The sequence below is a fragment of the Antechinus flavipes genome, chromosome 1 (genome assembly GCF_016432865.1).
Source record: "Antechinus flavipes isolate AdamAnt ecotype Samford, QLD, Australia chromosome 1, AdamAnt_v2, whole genome shotgun sequence".
Classification (NCBI taxonomy): domain Eukaryota; kingdom Metazoa; phylum Chordata; class Mammalia; order Dasyuromorphia; family Dasyuridae; genus Antechinus; species Antechinus flavipes.
The window spans coordinates 341,847,039-341,861,867 of record NC_067398.1 but is presented as its reverse complement, the minus strand read 5'-3'; the positions used below and the strand labels follow the sequence as shown (position 1 = coordinate 341,861,867).

At 37.1% G+C, this 14,829-nt stretch overlaps 1 protein-coding gene and 1 long non-coding RNA gene across 3 annotated transcripts in view; one reads left to right on the top strand and one right to left on the bottom strand.

Annotated features, from left to right (window-relative positions):
* Positions 1-31: 31 nt before the first annotated feature.
* Positions 32-8,288, top strand: LOC127543397 (uncharacterized). The gene is made up of 2 exons (XR_007949223.1): positions 32-121; positions 8,080-8,288. It is a non-coding gene; the product is annotated as an uncharacterized LOC127543397 (long non-coding RNA).
* The window catches only part of CRAMP1 (cramped chromatin regulator homolog 1), a 112,086-nt gene continuing 102,748 nt past the window's right edge, over positions 5,492-14,829 (bottom strand). For both annotated transcript variants that reach the window (XM_051969455.1, XM_051969454.1), the window contains exons 18-21: positions 14,135-14,366; positions 13,280-13,444; positions 11,799-11,944; positions 5,492-9,490 (exon numbers count right to left, since the gene is read on the bottom strand). In XM_051969455.1, coding sequence (XP_051825415.1) covers positions 9,326-9,490; positions 11,799-11,944; positions 13,280-13,444; positions 14,135-14,366 — 708 coding nt within the window. In that variant the 3' untranslated portion in view covers positions 5,492-9,325. The remainder of the gene's footprint in view (positions 9,491-11,798; positions 11,945-13,279; positions 13,445-14,134; positions 14,367-14,829) is intronic.

The window sequence follows — 14,829 nt, the reverse complement described above, 5'->3', positions numbered from 1 at the left end:
ATTGCCTCCTCAACGACGTTTCTTGGAAGTCTTGGTTTTCAATTTCCAAACTCAGTTGGAGTGCCACCGTAATTATTCCCTTGCATCGCCTTATACGGGTCTTATATCTGTGAATTGGAAGGTAAGTTCTTTAGCATAAACAAAACTAATACAACAAGAATAAGAAGGAAAGCGGTAACTGGAAAGATTTATATATTAAAAAAACATTTAAAGGTTACATCTTAAATAAATATCAGAAATAAGTAATCAAAGGCCATTTCGCGATAGATAACTTGATCAAAGGATATGAACATCTCCCCAAAATCACTTGCTGATACGGCAAAGTGCTTGGGTAGTAAAAACAATCCTGGACCTGGAAACTTGAAGGACTGAAGTTCAAATCCTGCCTCAAGCAGTTCCTAACTGTTAACCCCTGGTAAGTCATTTAATTTTGTTTCCCTCGCTTTTTCCATATCTTAAAAGGGCCTATTAATACCTACCTTTCAGGGTGATTGTGAGGATAGCATGTGATCTGTTTTGTAAACCTTAAAGTACATCCTCTGGCAGCTGTTAAAAATTATACTATCATTTAATATTTGTCTTTTCTCTTGAGAACTGTAAGTTCTTTGACCAATCTTGTTTATGTTTTTAAAATGTCTTAGAACCAGATAGGAGGTGGCTAGACTGAAAGCAAATAGCATGGAAGAAGCTGCCTTTTTTTTTTTTTTTCCTTAGCCAGAATTTATTTTTTCTTTTCCTCAAAAGCTCATCTCTATTTTTGATTTCATTACTTTTTCCTCTCTCTGCACACACCTCCTCCTTATTTTTAACTTTTGCCTTTACCTCCTAACAGAACCTAAACTCTCCGAAATGGGGGAATTATTACATAGGCATTTAATAAATGATTGTTGGATCAAATTATTGGACAAAGTTTCCATTCAGAGATCAAGAATTAATCTAATTTCTCATCTTCTTTGGTGCCTCTTCCCAACATAAACACTTACTAGATATAGCAGCATCTGAGTATTTTTAGTTAGGAAGTGCTAGGGAGGGAAAGGGAGAATGAGAAGGTAGGAAAATCTTCAATCAGCTTTTCCTAGATAATAATTACTCAGTTATTTCACTGAAGCCTCATAGCACTTTTAAGTTGTTTCCTTTGTTTTTTGTCTACTGAGCAACTGAAGACATGCTGTTCACTCTCAGCTTTTATTTGAAAGGGAGATAGATTTTTGGTATGAATTAACATTTTTGGGAGATTAGAGATCAGAAAGCATTCATACTAGTATTTGATGAACCTCTTCTTTCTCCATCGGGAAAAGATAATTCTATTATCAGATAGATCAGATTATTATCAGATAATTCCCAAACTCTACTTATTCCTGTAGTCCACCTCTCCATCTCTCTGGGTATCTTCTAACAACGTAAGAGATACTGATTAGAATATCTTTAGCCAGGTACTCTCTACCAGACTCCGAACCCTTCCCTTTGAGTTCCTGCTTTTACTTCTCAGAGAAGCCCCCAAAGCTTTTTTCCCCTATAAAAGATCTGCTTATGATAAAAATCTTTGTTAAGTTTACTTTGGGACTAAAACCATTATGAGATACTCTTTTTTTCCCCCAACCAGTGTCTTCCTTCTAATGGCGCTATTTTCCTTATTCTAGCTAGTTGGTTGGTCTAAACTGCCAGACAAAGGCTTTCTCTACCTTATGGAGTATTTCCTTTCTCCTGGGTTAATTATGAGTTAACTATATACTCTCCCAACATTACTTCCTATTTACCATTCCTGGTGTCTTATTTCATCCCTTCATTTTCTGTAACCTCTTTCCTTAAATCTATCTACCCTTTTATCAAAGAGAATGGCCATTGTGAATTTGTTGCAAGTTTATTTTGAACTAGGTATTATTATCCCAGACACATCATTATTTACAAAATGAAAAGTGTAATTAACAAGAAGCAACTTCCAATTGTATATTTGTTTTAAATCTTCATTTTTAACCCTGTATTAAGACTCTTTGAATAAGGATACCGAAGTGAAAGTGTCTGGGACACAAAGAGAGATAAAAATATCTTAGGTTTAAAATCTCTCTATATATAACTCTAACTTATTTTTGAGAAGAAAAGGAGGAAGAAAGATTGGGTTCTTCATTCTTGAAGAGGACCAGTGACATCAGGAAGGCGCTATCTTGACTTGCAAGCAAATTGAATTAAAGGCAGAGCAGTGTAATGTCACCAGCCTCTCTCTTTTAGTCAGTCATTAAAGTCCAGTGGCAAAACACAGGTCTACACAACTACCTATGGCTTTGGATGAAGTGGAAGACTGGTTTTTTAAGCTAAGGTCTTCTTTTCATGTCTCAAGTTAATCTGAAACCCATTCCAGTGAATCATGGCTTAGTTAAGAATAGAGGCCAAAGATAGCCTACTTTTTAGAAGATCCTCAGGATTTTTGATTGGAATGTAAATGTAAATTTACAAATTTATTTAGGAACAATATATTTACAAACACTCAGCCCATCAAAATCCAAACCTGGAACTCTTAGGCTGGTGGGTCTGTTAAAGCCAGAGTGATTTGTGCTTCCTGGCTTAGTCAAGTAGTTCTGATGTTAACTGTGTCCCTTTTAATCTTTTGGGGGGAAGGGCGATGGGGGTCTCAAACTCTCCTGGCCTCTCCTGGGAGGGGCCCATCCATTCATGAAGACTCCCAGATAATAGTCTCATTCATTTGGAGATCTTGGGCCTAGGCCCTCCATTGACTTGAAAATTAGCTCTTAATTTTCCCAGCCTCTAACCTCAGCCTCAAACCTCATAAGGCTAATAAAAGATGACTGCCTGCTGGATCTTTCTTAGTGTAAACCTTTGCAGAAGTCCTAACAGGATTTTGCCCACTGATGAAGATATTTTCCTAGTGTAAACCCATCTTTGCAATAGTCTTAGTGATGCAGTTCTAGTGGCAGTGCAGAGTTATGGGAATCCCTTTTTGATCAGAGGCGCAGGTCCAATGTAAAAGAATTCACAAACCTGAAATATTATTGGCAAAAAAGGAAGTTTTGTTGGCACTGAGGAGTCAGCTCTGCTAGGAAGAGTGACTTCCTCAGTGGCAAGGTGCTGGCAGAGATATAACAATAGGTTTTCATTGAGAAGATCTCTTCACAGTGGGCAGGAGTCCTGGCAGGCGGCTGTGCCAAGAAGCAAAGCATACCACTTAGGACTGCTGCAAAAATATGGAGTTTAGAATTGTACTTTATAGAAATCTAAGTTGAAAAGAAAGCCAATGTCCCCAGCCACTCAATATCAGACCCAGATCTCCTAATTGAATGAAAATCACTTTGAAGGCTTCCTGAATAAGGAACTGGCTATCAATTTGGGGGGTGGGGGGTGGTGATTTACCTTAGAAAAACCCAGCTTGGAAAATATGCCTTCTTTTAGACTCTCTGGACTCTTGGAAGCCAGGACTCAAAGGGGCAGAATGATTATTTTCCAGATTAAAGGGGACATAGTTTCACCCCTCTCATTGACAGGATCTTGCCTGCCAAAAAAGCTGTCGTCTTAGCGTAAATAAATCCATTCTTGCCACAAACCTCTAGCCTGTATTCATTGGGCTTTGCAAAGAATTCGCAAAACTTGCAACCTGCCAAGTGGGATCCCATTGCTGTGTGTGTGTGTGTGTGTGTGTGTGTGTGTGTGTATGGAATCTCTCAACTCTCATTTCTCACACCCCAACAGTTCCATTTGAATTCCAATGGGCTTTAACAAAACTTGGTTTTTCTGAGTTATACTTCAAGAAATCATAAAAGACTTAAATGTCCCAGTTATTTTGGGGAGTTGGGGTGGTAACAATAAGTAGAGGAAAACAATCTAGCTCCCCAAAACTCAAGATATCTTGCTAGGTAAGAGTGATCAAAATAAAATTTACATTTCTTTGAACAGAATCCCCACACGGAAGGATATTTTCTCCCCGGGATTGGGGTCAGAGATGAGGGAGGAAGAAAGGTAGATAGGCAGGGAAGAAGAAAATGGCTTCATTGCTTAACTGTACTGACCAGTACAATCTGTACAGCTACTACTAAAATTGTAGTTCATCTATCCTTTGCTCTTCAATGACTACTCGGTGAGTGAATTGAATTTAAGTGAGGCAATAAATACTGTGCAAATTCTTAAGTCATTTTGTTGAGATTGGGAAGGAACCCTAAAAGGTTGGGTATCTTGAGGTGTCTAAAAAGTATTTGCAGGTTTGAACCCATATCCAAGTCTAGGGGCAAAGTTTATTGTAATTATACTGCCTATGTAAGCAGGCTAAGCTCCAGAAGAATTTTGCTAGGGACCAGAAACAAAGAGACAAATGTATCCATTTCTTCATGTCATTGATATGCTAATTTTATGACCTAGAGGTAGAACTAAGGAGTGGTCTCAGGAATTTGGTTATCACTGACTAGCAAATCGAGGACTAAGGCCAGAAGACTTCAGAATCATTGACAAAACAATAGCATTCTTAAGTCGGAGGACCTCTGGATCGCTAATTTATCTTCTCTAAAATCTAAGGGAAGAAATATTACTTTCCTATTCATTGACAGATTGCCAGAATAATAATACTCCAAGGTTGGGGGAGAGGTGGACCTTGGGTCACAGATTCCAAAGCCAGAAAACTTTAAAATCACTGACAGGTTACGACAGAAGCTTCTCCAAGGTTAGGGGGACCTTGTGCTGGCCACCCTGGAAGCTATACTCCTTCAGTTTGGAATCTAGTGGAAAGACATAGTCAGGACTACTGCAATGTCATAAGGATATACATGGTGTTGTGCTACAGTTCTCTTTTATTGTCCTAACTCCCTGTTTCCCTAAATTTTCTTGCCTCAATTGTTCTGCTCAATCCTACAAAACCACCCCTCCCTCTTAATCATCAGAATATTTGATAAGGATAAACGATCTTATATTTTAGAATGCCTCTTTCCCCATCCTAATCTATCAGAATATCAAATACTGTTTTATCAGATGCCTCTCCCATCTCCAGGGTGCCTCCCCTCCACCCTGTTAGAGTCCCTTTACTGCTCTTAGCACTCTGACTCCCCCGCTGCCTCAGTCTACTCCCTGTATTTGAGCCACGTGTATACATGTGGAGAACTCACATTGTTTGCTGGATTCTCGGAGACAATAGTCTCATTCAGCCCTGGGACCAAACCATGGATTCATTTGGTCCCAGTAAATCTCTTTCAAATAAAATATTAAATACTCTCTAATCTCTATCTTGCCTCAGTTTCTCCGGCATTACAATGAAAGGAAGGTTTATTAAATGCTTATGTGTCAGGTGCTGTGCCTTGCAAGCACTTTACAAATATTATTTCACTTGATCCTCATAATCTCCCTAAGAAAAGTTTGGGTGTAATTTTTCTTTAGCAGCTGGGTAGCTATTTCAGAAATCTAAATTCTAGTAGAGATTATTTATACCCTCCCCCTCCCAAATGCAGGTAGAAAACACAAATCAAAATAGGAAAACAAACAGAAAATGACACTTATTAGATCAAGTATTAGTATGTATTTATGCACAATAATAAAAACAGATTTACAAGTTGAACTGGAAATTTAAACATAGGAAGTTTAACAGCTTTTGTTTATTATATTAAATAGCCAAAACACCTTTTTGTTTTCAAAATTGGTAAAGAATAAATAATATAATTTACAATATGGTACAAAAAATAATCAGGAAGGACAGGCAATCTGCTTTATACATACACTGCATATGTATATTTATAATCTATAAAACAAATTCACATCTCAAACAAGCCAAAAACCTTAAGATGATATGGCTTAACTATTTTTCAAAGAAACAGCAATAAGTTCTGCTGCCAAACCATAAGCTCTAAAGCCAGTTATCCTGTTTCAGTAATACATGATAACAGGTTGCTGTAGTGCTTCCAAGGTTTAATTTACTTAACTTACTGTGAAATTAAGAGAGCTACAAAGGTTTGGGATGCTGTTTAAAAAAAAAAACAACAAAAAAGAAAAACCACCAAAGTGCAGTATTCCCTTAGAAATGCATCCGAGTATTTAAATTTCTTCCTGGGGGGTTTCCAGCATCAGCATACAAGACATCTATTGCTTTGCAAAACAAGTTTGAGCTCAGTGATGCGATTTGGTTTTAAGATTTAGCTTTTAAAAGGCCATCCATCTACTTGTATCTTAGGGTAGCCTCATAAACAATAGTAATTCCTATATTTAGAGGATCTGGAGATGTAGGAGTACAGAACAAATACAGGTAAGCTAATTGTTTTCAATTAACTCTTCTTGAACAGTAAATTCTACATTTAGCATATCTCATTGTAAACACAAGCATTTATTTGCTTCTGCATTCTTTGAAATATACAAGATGCTCATCACATGTATACTCCACAAAAGAATGAGGGGCCAAGTATATCAACCTTGAAAGACCCAGAGGCTCTTACTCAGTCCTGAATTTGAACAGGAGTTTCAGAAATTGAGAACTTGCAACAGATTCCAAATATATTATCTTAATTATAAAATTTTTAAGGAATTGTCTGCTTTCAGCTCAAATGCACAAAGTAAGCCTTTAGTTCACATGGAAAGGCTAAGAAATGTCCATTTGAATGGAACAAAATAATTCTACTTTCTGACATATGTGGTCTACTTTTGATTCTCTGAAAAAGTTCTATTTTTATACATATATTTATAAGGCAAGGAGATTCATTTTTCACCACAAACTATGAAATTTCCCTTAATCATGGCAAGTAAAAACATCCAAGTGACTTGTTGCCAAAGGGAAAAACAAAGGTCTTTTATAATAATTCATGTTTATCACTGGTAAGGAAACTTACAAGGTAGTTGACACTTTCTCCTTCCATCCTGTTCTAGCTGCCCAATACTCAAAACACGGGAATTTATGATTTTTAAAGTCTTTGAATAAGCTTATAATAATATTTTTCTTCCTCTTTGCCTAATTGGTTTCCACTTGTTTGTCTTAACATCTCAGAGCTCCTACTAGATAACTAGGTCAGAAGTATCATCAACTGGCACGGTCATGACACAATTGGTCATTAATTTTGGCGATATTCCTAGAAAACTCCTTTGCTTTAGCATTGGAGTATAGAGTTCATGAAGACTAATAGCAATACAAACTCAGCAGGCAGAGTTTTAACCCATGACTAAGTCAGATATCAAGGACAAGAAATATTCCTCAACTCTCTTGAATTTGAAGAACTTATGTATCAACCCAGAAAATGGTGAGGTTGGTTTAAAGACTATACAACTACAGTTGTTCAAATCAATTGATCTAACTGTGCCATATTCCTTTATTTTTAATTACGTGCTGCTACTTAAGATTTAGGAAAAGCTATACTCCTAAGGTACTAATACCTTAGGTATCACATAAGAGCTCCAGGAAAGTGTTTCAGAGACAAGGGACGAAAACCACAACGTGAAACCAGATGTTCTCCTTTCATAACCCTCAATGTCTCCCTTGTTTTAGGGATTAGAATATCTGAAATAATCTTAATTTGTGGGATTCCACAATTCTCTATTTGGAATAGAGCATATATATTTTATTTCTCCTGAAAAAGCCTTGAGTTCTCTTAAGTGCCTTAAGTTGGGCACTTGTCTAGTCCAAACTATATGAATTGTGTATATCCAAAGACTGGGTCACTGATAGTTGGGGAGAGAAGCTAACAAGTAACTAACAATAGCCTTAAAGACTACTAGCCTTACTTAAAAATATTACTAAGAGGAAGAAAGGCTGCTCTTAATTTCAACAAAGGTGGCTGTTAATGGCAAAATAGATAGAAACACTGTACAAGAGGCTAAGTGGGTAATGACCTAAAGTTAAATATGTCAGAGAGATGAAGTCACATATGACACTGCAGCCAAGGTTGAACTTCATCACATGGATGCCTGAATGGATTGTGAAAGCAGAGCCAACTATTGCTGGCTATTAAGACATAGGTGTGGATAAGATTAAATGGGTTCACCTGATACATAAAGAATTAGCTGTAGGACTTTATAAGACCTGTCTCTACAAAGGACATGGCTTTTGTGTACTAACGGGCTAGGGCTACCCTATATAAACAAAATCCCCTGTTCTTGAATTCTCTTGAATAGGACAAAGAGATGCTGGGCAAGAAGAGAGGTGCTCATTGGTAACAGATTAAGCGAGGACTAAGCATGTATACAATAAGGGAAGAACATATGCTGAGACCAACCAAAAGCAGAGAAAAAAATCACTTCATCTAAGCTACCCAATTATTAAGGATCACTTGATTTCTTTTCAGATGTCAAATAAAATTCCATCAAATGTGTAAGCATTTATAGACAGAGGGTCTTCATCCATAAATAAGCAAATAGATGCCTTCAACCACCCTTAAAGAAACTAGGCAAGTGGAAGAGGAAAGGAAATAACTTAATTGGGTTTTCTTTTTAATGGTTCCTAATTCACAAAATATAAGATCTTTTTCTCTCTCAAAAATTTAAAAAAATCAATATTATCTGCATAAGACATGATTCTTTACCTGTCCTGTAAACCAAGTCAACCAAAACCTCCAATTCGGGGACTGTGGAAAGATTGATATTTTAGTAGAATTGGTGATAGGAAAAATCTTTGCAACAAATTGACATCTATTAAGACCTGCTACCCCAGATACTGTAAGGCCTTTATCACACTATCATCTGCCTGGAATGCAATTACAATCAGAGAGCCCAAGAGCTGCTGTGCTGTCTTCCCCAGGGAAGAAGGAATGCATTATGGATTATAAAATTCCCATCACTTTACAGACATAGCAATAGAATGTTAAAGAATTAACTGGAGGAAGGCAACAGTGACTTGGGCTCTCCCACCAGTGAGTGTGGCGTAAAATTCTCCAGGATTTAATGGCTATTCCAAGGCACTCTCAACTTATCCCCTTTAAAAAAGAAAAACATAACTGGAATGTTCAATACAACCAATTTAGGCTTTAACATAAGACTAATCTTCATCTGTACCCCAATCTTGACATGGAACTAAAAATATTACAAATGGGCACAAAGTGCCTCAGAAGGGGGTTCTCTTACCAACAGTCTTAACTCATGCCATTCCAGAGAACTAGTTCTGATTCTTTCCAATCACATCAGTAGCTCTAGCTCCTCTAATGGGAATTCAATTTTAATACTGTTCAGTGATCAGTTCCTGGTATACTATAGATTCTAGGATGCACAGCTGTTCAAATATTAGAAGATGCTGCCTTTATTGAGAGTGGGACACTGGGATTCCCTCCCCCTCCCCATAATCAGAGGAACAACCATACTACGTCAATTTATAATGTCAGTCCATCCTAACTGTGGAACACTACTGTGTTCATCACACTAAGCATGATCACTGTGAGAGGTCACCCACTGGAGGGCCACCTCCACCTCCATCAAAAAGGACCTCTCGACGACTTGACTCAGTGATGGACAATTCCTGGGCAAGGTCATTGAAACGAGAAATGTAATCAATGCTGTTTTCATTCATCATGCATACCAGTTGGGAATCCACAACCTAGAGGATAGAGAAAAGAAGGGAAATACTGCATGTTAGATTAGCAAATAATGTGTAATTCTAATTCTAAGCAAAGAATGCTTTCTTGAATTCTGGGAGACTTGATAGGAAAGTGAGAGCATTGTTGAATATACAAATTTCTTTCATAGGTTTCCTTGCAAATTTAGTCATAGGCCACATTGTTGCCTAGGGAGGTGGGAGAAAATAACACGAATATTTCCATGACTTACATGAAAAATAGGATTGTGTCCTAAGCATCCCAATTGAACTCAGTCCCAGGTTGTTACCGATATATGGAGTCAAAAGACTTGAGTGATATTTTGCTTTCTCTCAAAGTTCTACCAAACAGATGCCTATTATGTACCAGCCAGGCACTGCAAATATTTTAAACTTCAAACACAGTTTCTTATAATCTTAGGATGTACTAGCTGGAAAGTGATGTGGCAACTGGCATATGAAGTGATATGAATATAGTCCCAGACTATGAAAGAATAGAGAACGAAAAAAACCCTAAATGGAAGTCATCACTCTTGTTTATATTACAAAGGATTGCCATTGGAGACTATAGTTATTATTGTGTATGTCTTACTTCTTAAACTGAGTTGTAATCTTTTGAGGGGAAGAGAATGGACTTTATCTTACTGTAAAGGCTCTAACTCCTAGCACAAGTGCAAACAAGTATTTGTTGGAAAACTGAGCATTAAGCTTCCAGAGTTCTAACAGACCAACTTAGAATCATTTTAGTAATGTGAACTTAGAGCAAGAACTAAGTGGGCATCTGTGCAGCATTTATATATCCTTATAGCTGCTTCAACCCCATTTAACTTTCTGGTAAAGAACAATAGCCTGACAATATAAAATATCACCTCTGCAAAAACCGAAGCATTTTTTAAAAAGATGAACTCATTGTCATCTAGAGCTGGAAGAAATCTTGACAGTTATCTAGACATTTCTTTCATTTTATATAGATAGGAGACTAAAATCCAGATTAACTGATTTATAAGCGCTCACATACGTTTTAAGTAGCAAAACCAGTAAGTGAATCCAGGTCTTCAGATATTATATCAGAGACTTTCCCCACTATGCCATAATGCTGCTCAATCATTCCAAAGGTGCATAAACAATGCTTTTTCTTAAAGCCTAGACTCTTTTGGCTCTTAACAATCCTGCTTCATTTGTAAGAACCTTCATATTGCTGGACTATGGGATTTGTCCAATAAAGGAAGACATCAAAAGTTTCAAGAATAGATAAAACTTACTACAAACTGAAAAAAAAAAATGTGTTAAAGCAATGTCTCCAAAATGTTTTGAACACATACTCTATCAGCAAAAAAATTCTTGAATGTGCACTCTTAATATGTGTATTTAATGACACTAAACACATTTGTTGTTCTACTAATAATTACACTATAAAAATTATGCCAAAAACATATGGAATAGTACTTGTTACTATAGTCAGTAGGGAGTCACTGGAGCCTGACTCCAGTCAGAAAGTGGTGGTTAAGACCTGCACCATTTTGAAGACAGTCCAAAGAGAAAACTTGAATCATGGAAACTAATAAGGGGACTACTGCAATCGTCCACATAAAAGATGGTGAATTTTTGAACTATGGTGTGACTCTGTAAGTAGAGAAGAGAATAAAGAAGCAAGAGATGGGGAAGTAGAAAGTAAAATTTGCTAAGTTTATACTGGAGGAAGAAAGTGAAGTATCAGAAATGATACCAAGTTTGAGAACTCACATAAATGAAAAAAAAAAAAAACTTTCACAAAAAGAAAGTTTGGAAAAGGGTTGGGTTTCATCCTAAGCAACCCCTTAGGTTATTTGCAAAACAAAAAGGGGACAGACAAGCTCTTACTCAATGGGCACTAGCTTGCTATGAAGCTAAGAGGAGAACTGAAGGGGGAAGAAGAATACATGATAGAAAACAAGAGTAAGGAATTTTCCCAGTCCAAATAGTCCAGTCCAGGTGCTTGTCAAAGTTATTACTACTCCCAAATGATTTCAGAAATGAGGAGGGATGGGGCTTGCAGAGTAAAAGGAGCATTAGATACAAGTAGGATAGGAGGGTGACAAGTGTAGGTGTGGTTGCTAGAGGGTAGGAAGTAAACTAGCTTCCACTCTCCAGTCACACCTGGGATCAGTCCCTATTTGGAGACTAAAGGATTTGAAATGGTAGATAATTATATACCCCTTTACCTAAAAATACTCAAATTTGGGGAGTAGGGGAGTGAAACAAGTTTAAAAAAAAAAGTATTCAAGATCAGAGCAAAGCTACTCAATAAAAAAATCAACATGAAAAAATATACCTCTGCAACATCAGCCAGTGACCGGGAGACGAATGAGTCCCGAGAATTTCCATCCAGCAAGCTAGGGCCTAGAAGGGAAGTACCACTGGCAGTCCCAACAGGAGTTGGAAGCATCTTCCGACCCTTCTCTGGTGAGATGAAACTTGCTATGTAGTAGACAGAAGAAGTAAAAATTACTAAACTTTTAATTTTTTTCTAAAGCAATGCTGAGTGTATTGATGTAACAATATATAGGTATAATTGATTCCTGACTTAATTGATGTCTGCATATGACTTACTCAGAACCATTCCTACCTTCAGAGGTCAATAGAGTTAGTATAGTCAGTAGAAAAAGAAAGGTAGGTGTAATCCCAAATTAATCTCAAATATTTGCAAATCCTACTCATCATTCAGAATTTTTGAAATTTCTTTTAAGAATTGTTAGGCACATGATGCTAATTATCATTAATCTGGGGAAGGTAGGGAAGTTATCAACAAAGAAGCATTTTTTAAGGGCCTACTATGTGCCAAGTATTGTGCTAAAAGTTTTGCAAATATTTTTTCATTTAAGTGTCACAATAAACCTATGAAATAGAGGCAATTAATAGTCCCATTTTAGAATCGGGAAACTGAGTCAAACATAAATGTTAAGAGACTTGGCCAGAGTTATACAAACATAAGTCATTTGGTCTTCCAGATTCCAGGTCTAGTGCTATTTCCACTGTGTCACCTAACTGCTTCAAGAGACCAATTTAGGGTTATTTCAGGATGTGAATTGAGAACTTGGGTTGATTATAGACTTCTATGCATCATAATCACATTTTGTATACTTAAGTCCTATTTTATACTCAAAGTAAAGCATAGCAGAAGAACAGGGAAATTTCATTTTTGCTCTTAGTCTTGTATATTTGAATAGTGTGCATCCTATCTTCGAGTTAGACTATGATAGGGGGAGCAAGATCTATTGATTTACAGAATATTTAAAACATGACTAAACTGTGTAGAGCTGACAAATAACATTACCAGCTATGCAGAAGACTATATATAAGTAAAATGAACTTACAAACTAGAAGACGCATTTTAAAAAATCACTATATACAAATCATTTAGAAAAAAAAAAGGAGTACAAAATGGAGACAACAGCCATGCTCTATACGTAAAAACTGCCATCATTAGGGCTACAAGGGAAAGTCTTTGGAAAGGAAAGGAACTTTGGGGAACTGCTTTACAAGTTCTTAAAGGAGTAAGAGCATAAAGCATTAAGTACTAAGTAGTTCACGAGATTCTGGGGAAGGGGCCTTAAAATACAGACTAGAGCAAAGGTCAGAATATAAAATATCCCGATCAGTTCACAATTTCAATGTCAAATGATCATTAATCAACTAAATGACCCATGCAAGACAAGGGAAGTAAGTTCCTGTCTCAAGTGCTTGTTCCTGGGGAAGAATTTTCCCCTGGGAATCAAGAATCTAAGTTTATTGTATTCTATTAGAGAAACTCACAAAACAGGCTGCTAAGAGAAGAATCTGTAGAATCATTGGGGTACCACTGGGGATCATGAGTGGGAGATGCAATCCAATTTTGTTGAGGGCTGCTGGATGGAGATGGAAGACTTTTGGAGCTATCACTACCATTCAATTTTGCTGGAGAAAGAGAGACTCCTTCACCTATAAAAGAATATTTTATCATTAAAATTTCAATCAAAAGAAAAAAATATCAGTGTTCTCCTGGTTCTGTTCATTTCATTTAGCATCAGTTTAGTAAGTCTCTTTAGGACTCTCTGAAATCATCCTTCTGATCATTTCTTATACAATAATATTCCATAAGATTCATATACTGTAACTTATCCAGTCATTATGGGCATTCACTCAGTTTCCAGTTTCTTGCCACTACAAAAAGGGCTGCCACAAATATTTTTCTACATGTGGGTCCTTTTCCCTCTTTTATGATCACTTTGGGATATAAGCCCAGTAGAGAGACTGCTGGATCAACAGGTATGCATAGTTTGATAATCCTTTATGGCCATCTTACTTTCTAGAAACCATGCTTCCTTAAGGGAATCAAACAGGACTTTTTATTTCTCATTTAAACTACTAGCTTCTCAAGGACAAATATCTTTTTTGGCTGAGGCAATTGAGGTTAAGTGACTTGCCCAGGATCACCAGCCAGGAGGTGTTAAGTGTCTGAGGCCAGATTTGAACTCAGGTCCTCCTGACTTCAGGGCTGGTGCTCTATTCATCAATAAATTTGCTAAAGACCCAGGGAAGATGGTAGAGACTTTTATTAAACAGTAATATATTTCTTTTTAATGGAACACAAGAGTTTTTCTGATTCCAAGGAACAGAACTGTTACTTACTATATTGGCCAGAACTGATGGCAATCTCAATGATGGAATCACTAATCTGAGTCGAAGGTTCTCCCTGTGATAATACATCCTCAGGGGGTCCAGGAAGAGAAATGTCGAGTAGAGCAGAGACATTGGGTGGAGAAAGCCGGGTACTAGATCCCTCAGATGTAGGAAGGGGAGTAGAGAGACCATTTTGGAGAGGGGCTTTGGACAGTTCAGACAAGGATAGAACAGATGAACCCTGAGGGAAGAAAAACAGAAAAATTATCACAAAAACAAGTCAGAATTTGTAACATATGGAGAAAAAAATCATAATTTTGAGGTAAGACTAACAGTGCATCAAATATCCTGAAAAAACTTCTAGCCTATGTTGTGATCATTTATTAATTGGAATACCAATACAGAAAGTAAAATTAACCTAGACTCACTTGCTTTTCTCCACTAAAATGAACTCAGAGCCATATTAGAAGTAAAAGATCTATTTTGTCCAAAGAAACTGAGGCTCAGAGAAGCTGGGTTGACTTGCCTACATTCATAATGGCAGTGTGAACTCAGGGCTTAGGGCTCTTTCCACAGCATCACAATGCTGCTGAAAGTGTGTGCTTTGGCTGAAGCTACCAGTGAAAGCAAAGAAGTCAAAAGGTAAAGCTGAAACACTTCAGCTCCCAAAAAGCTGTGCTAATAAAAAAGGTCTCAGAAACCAG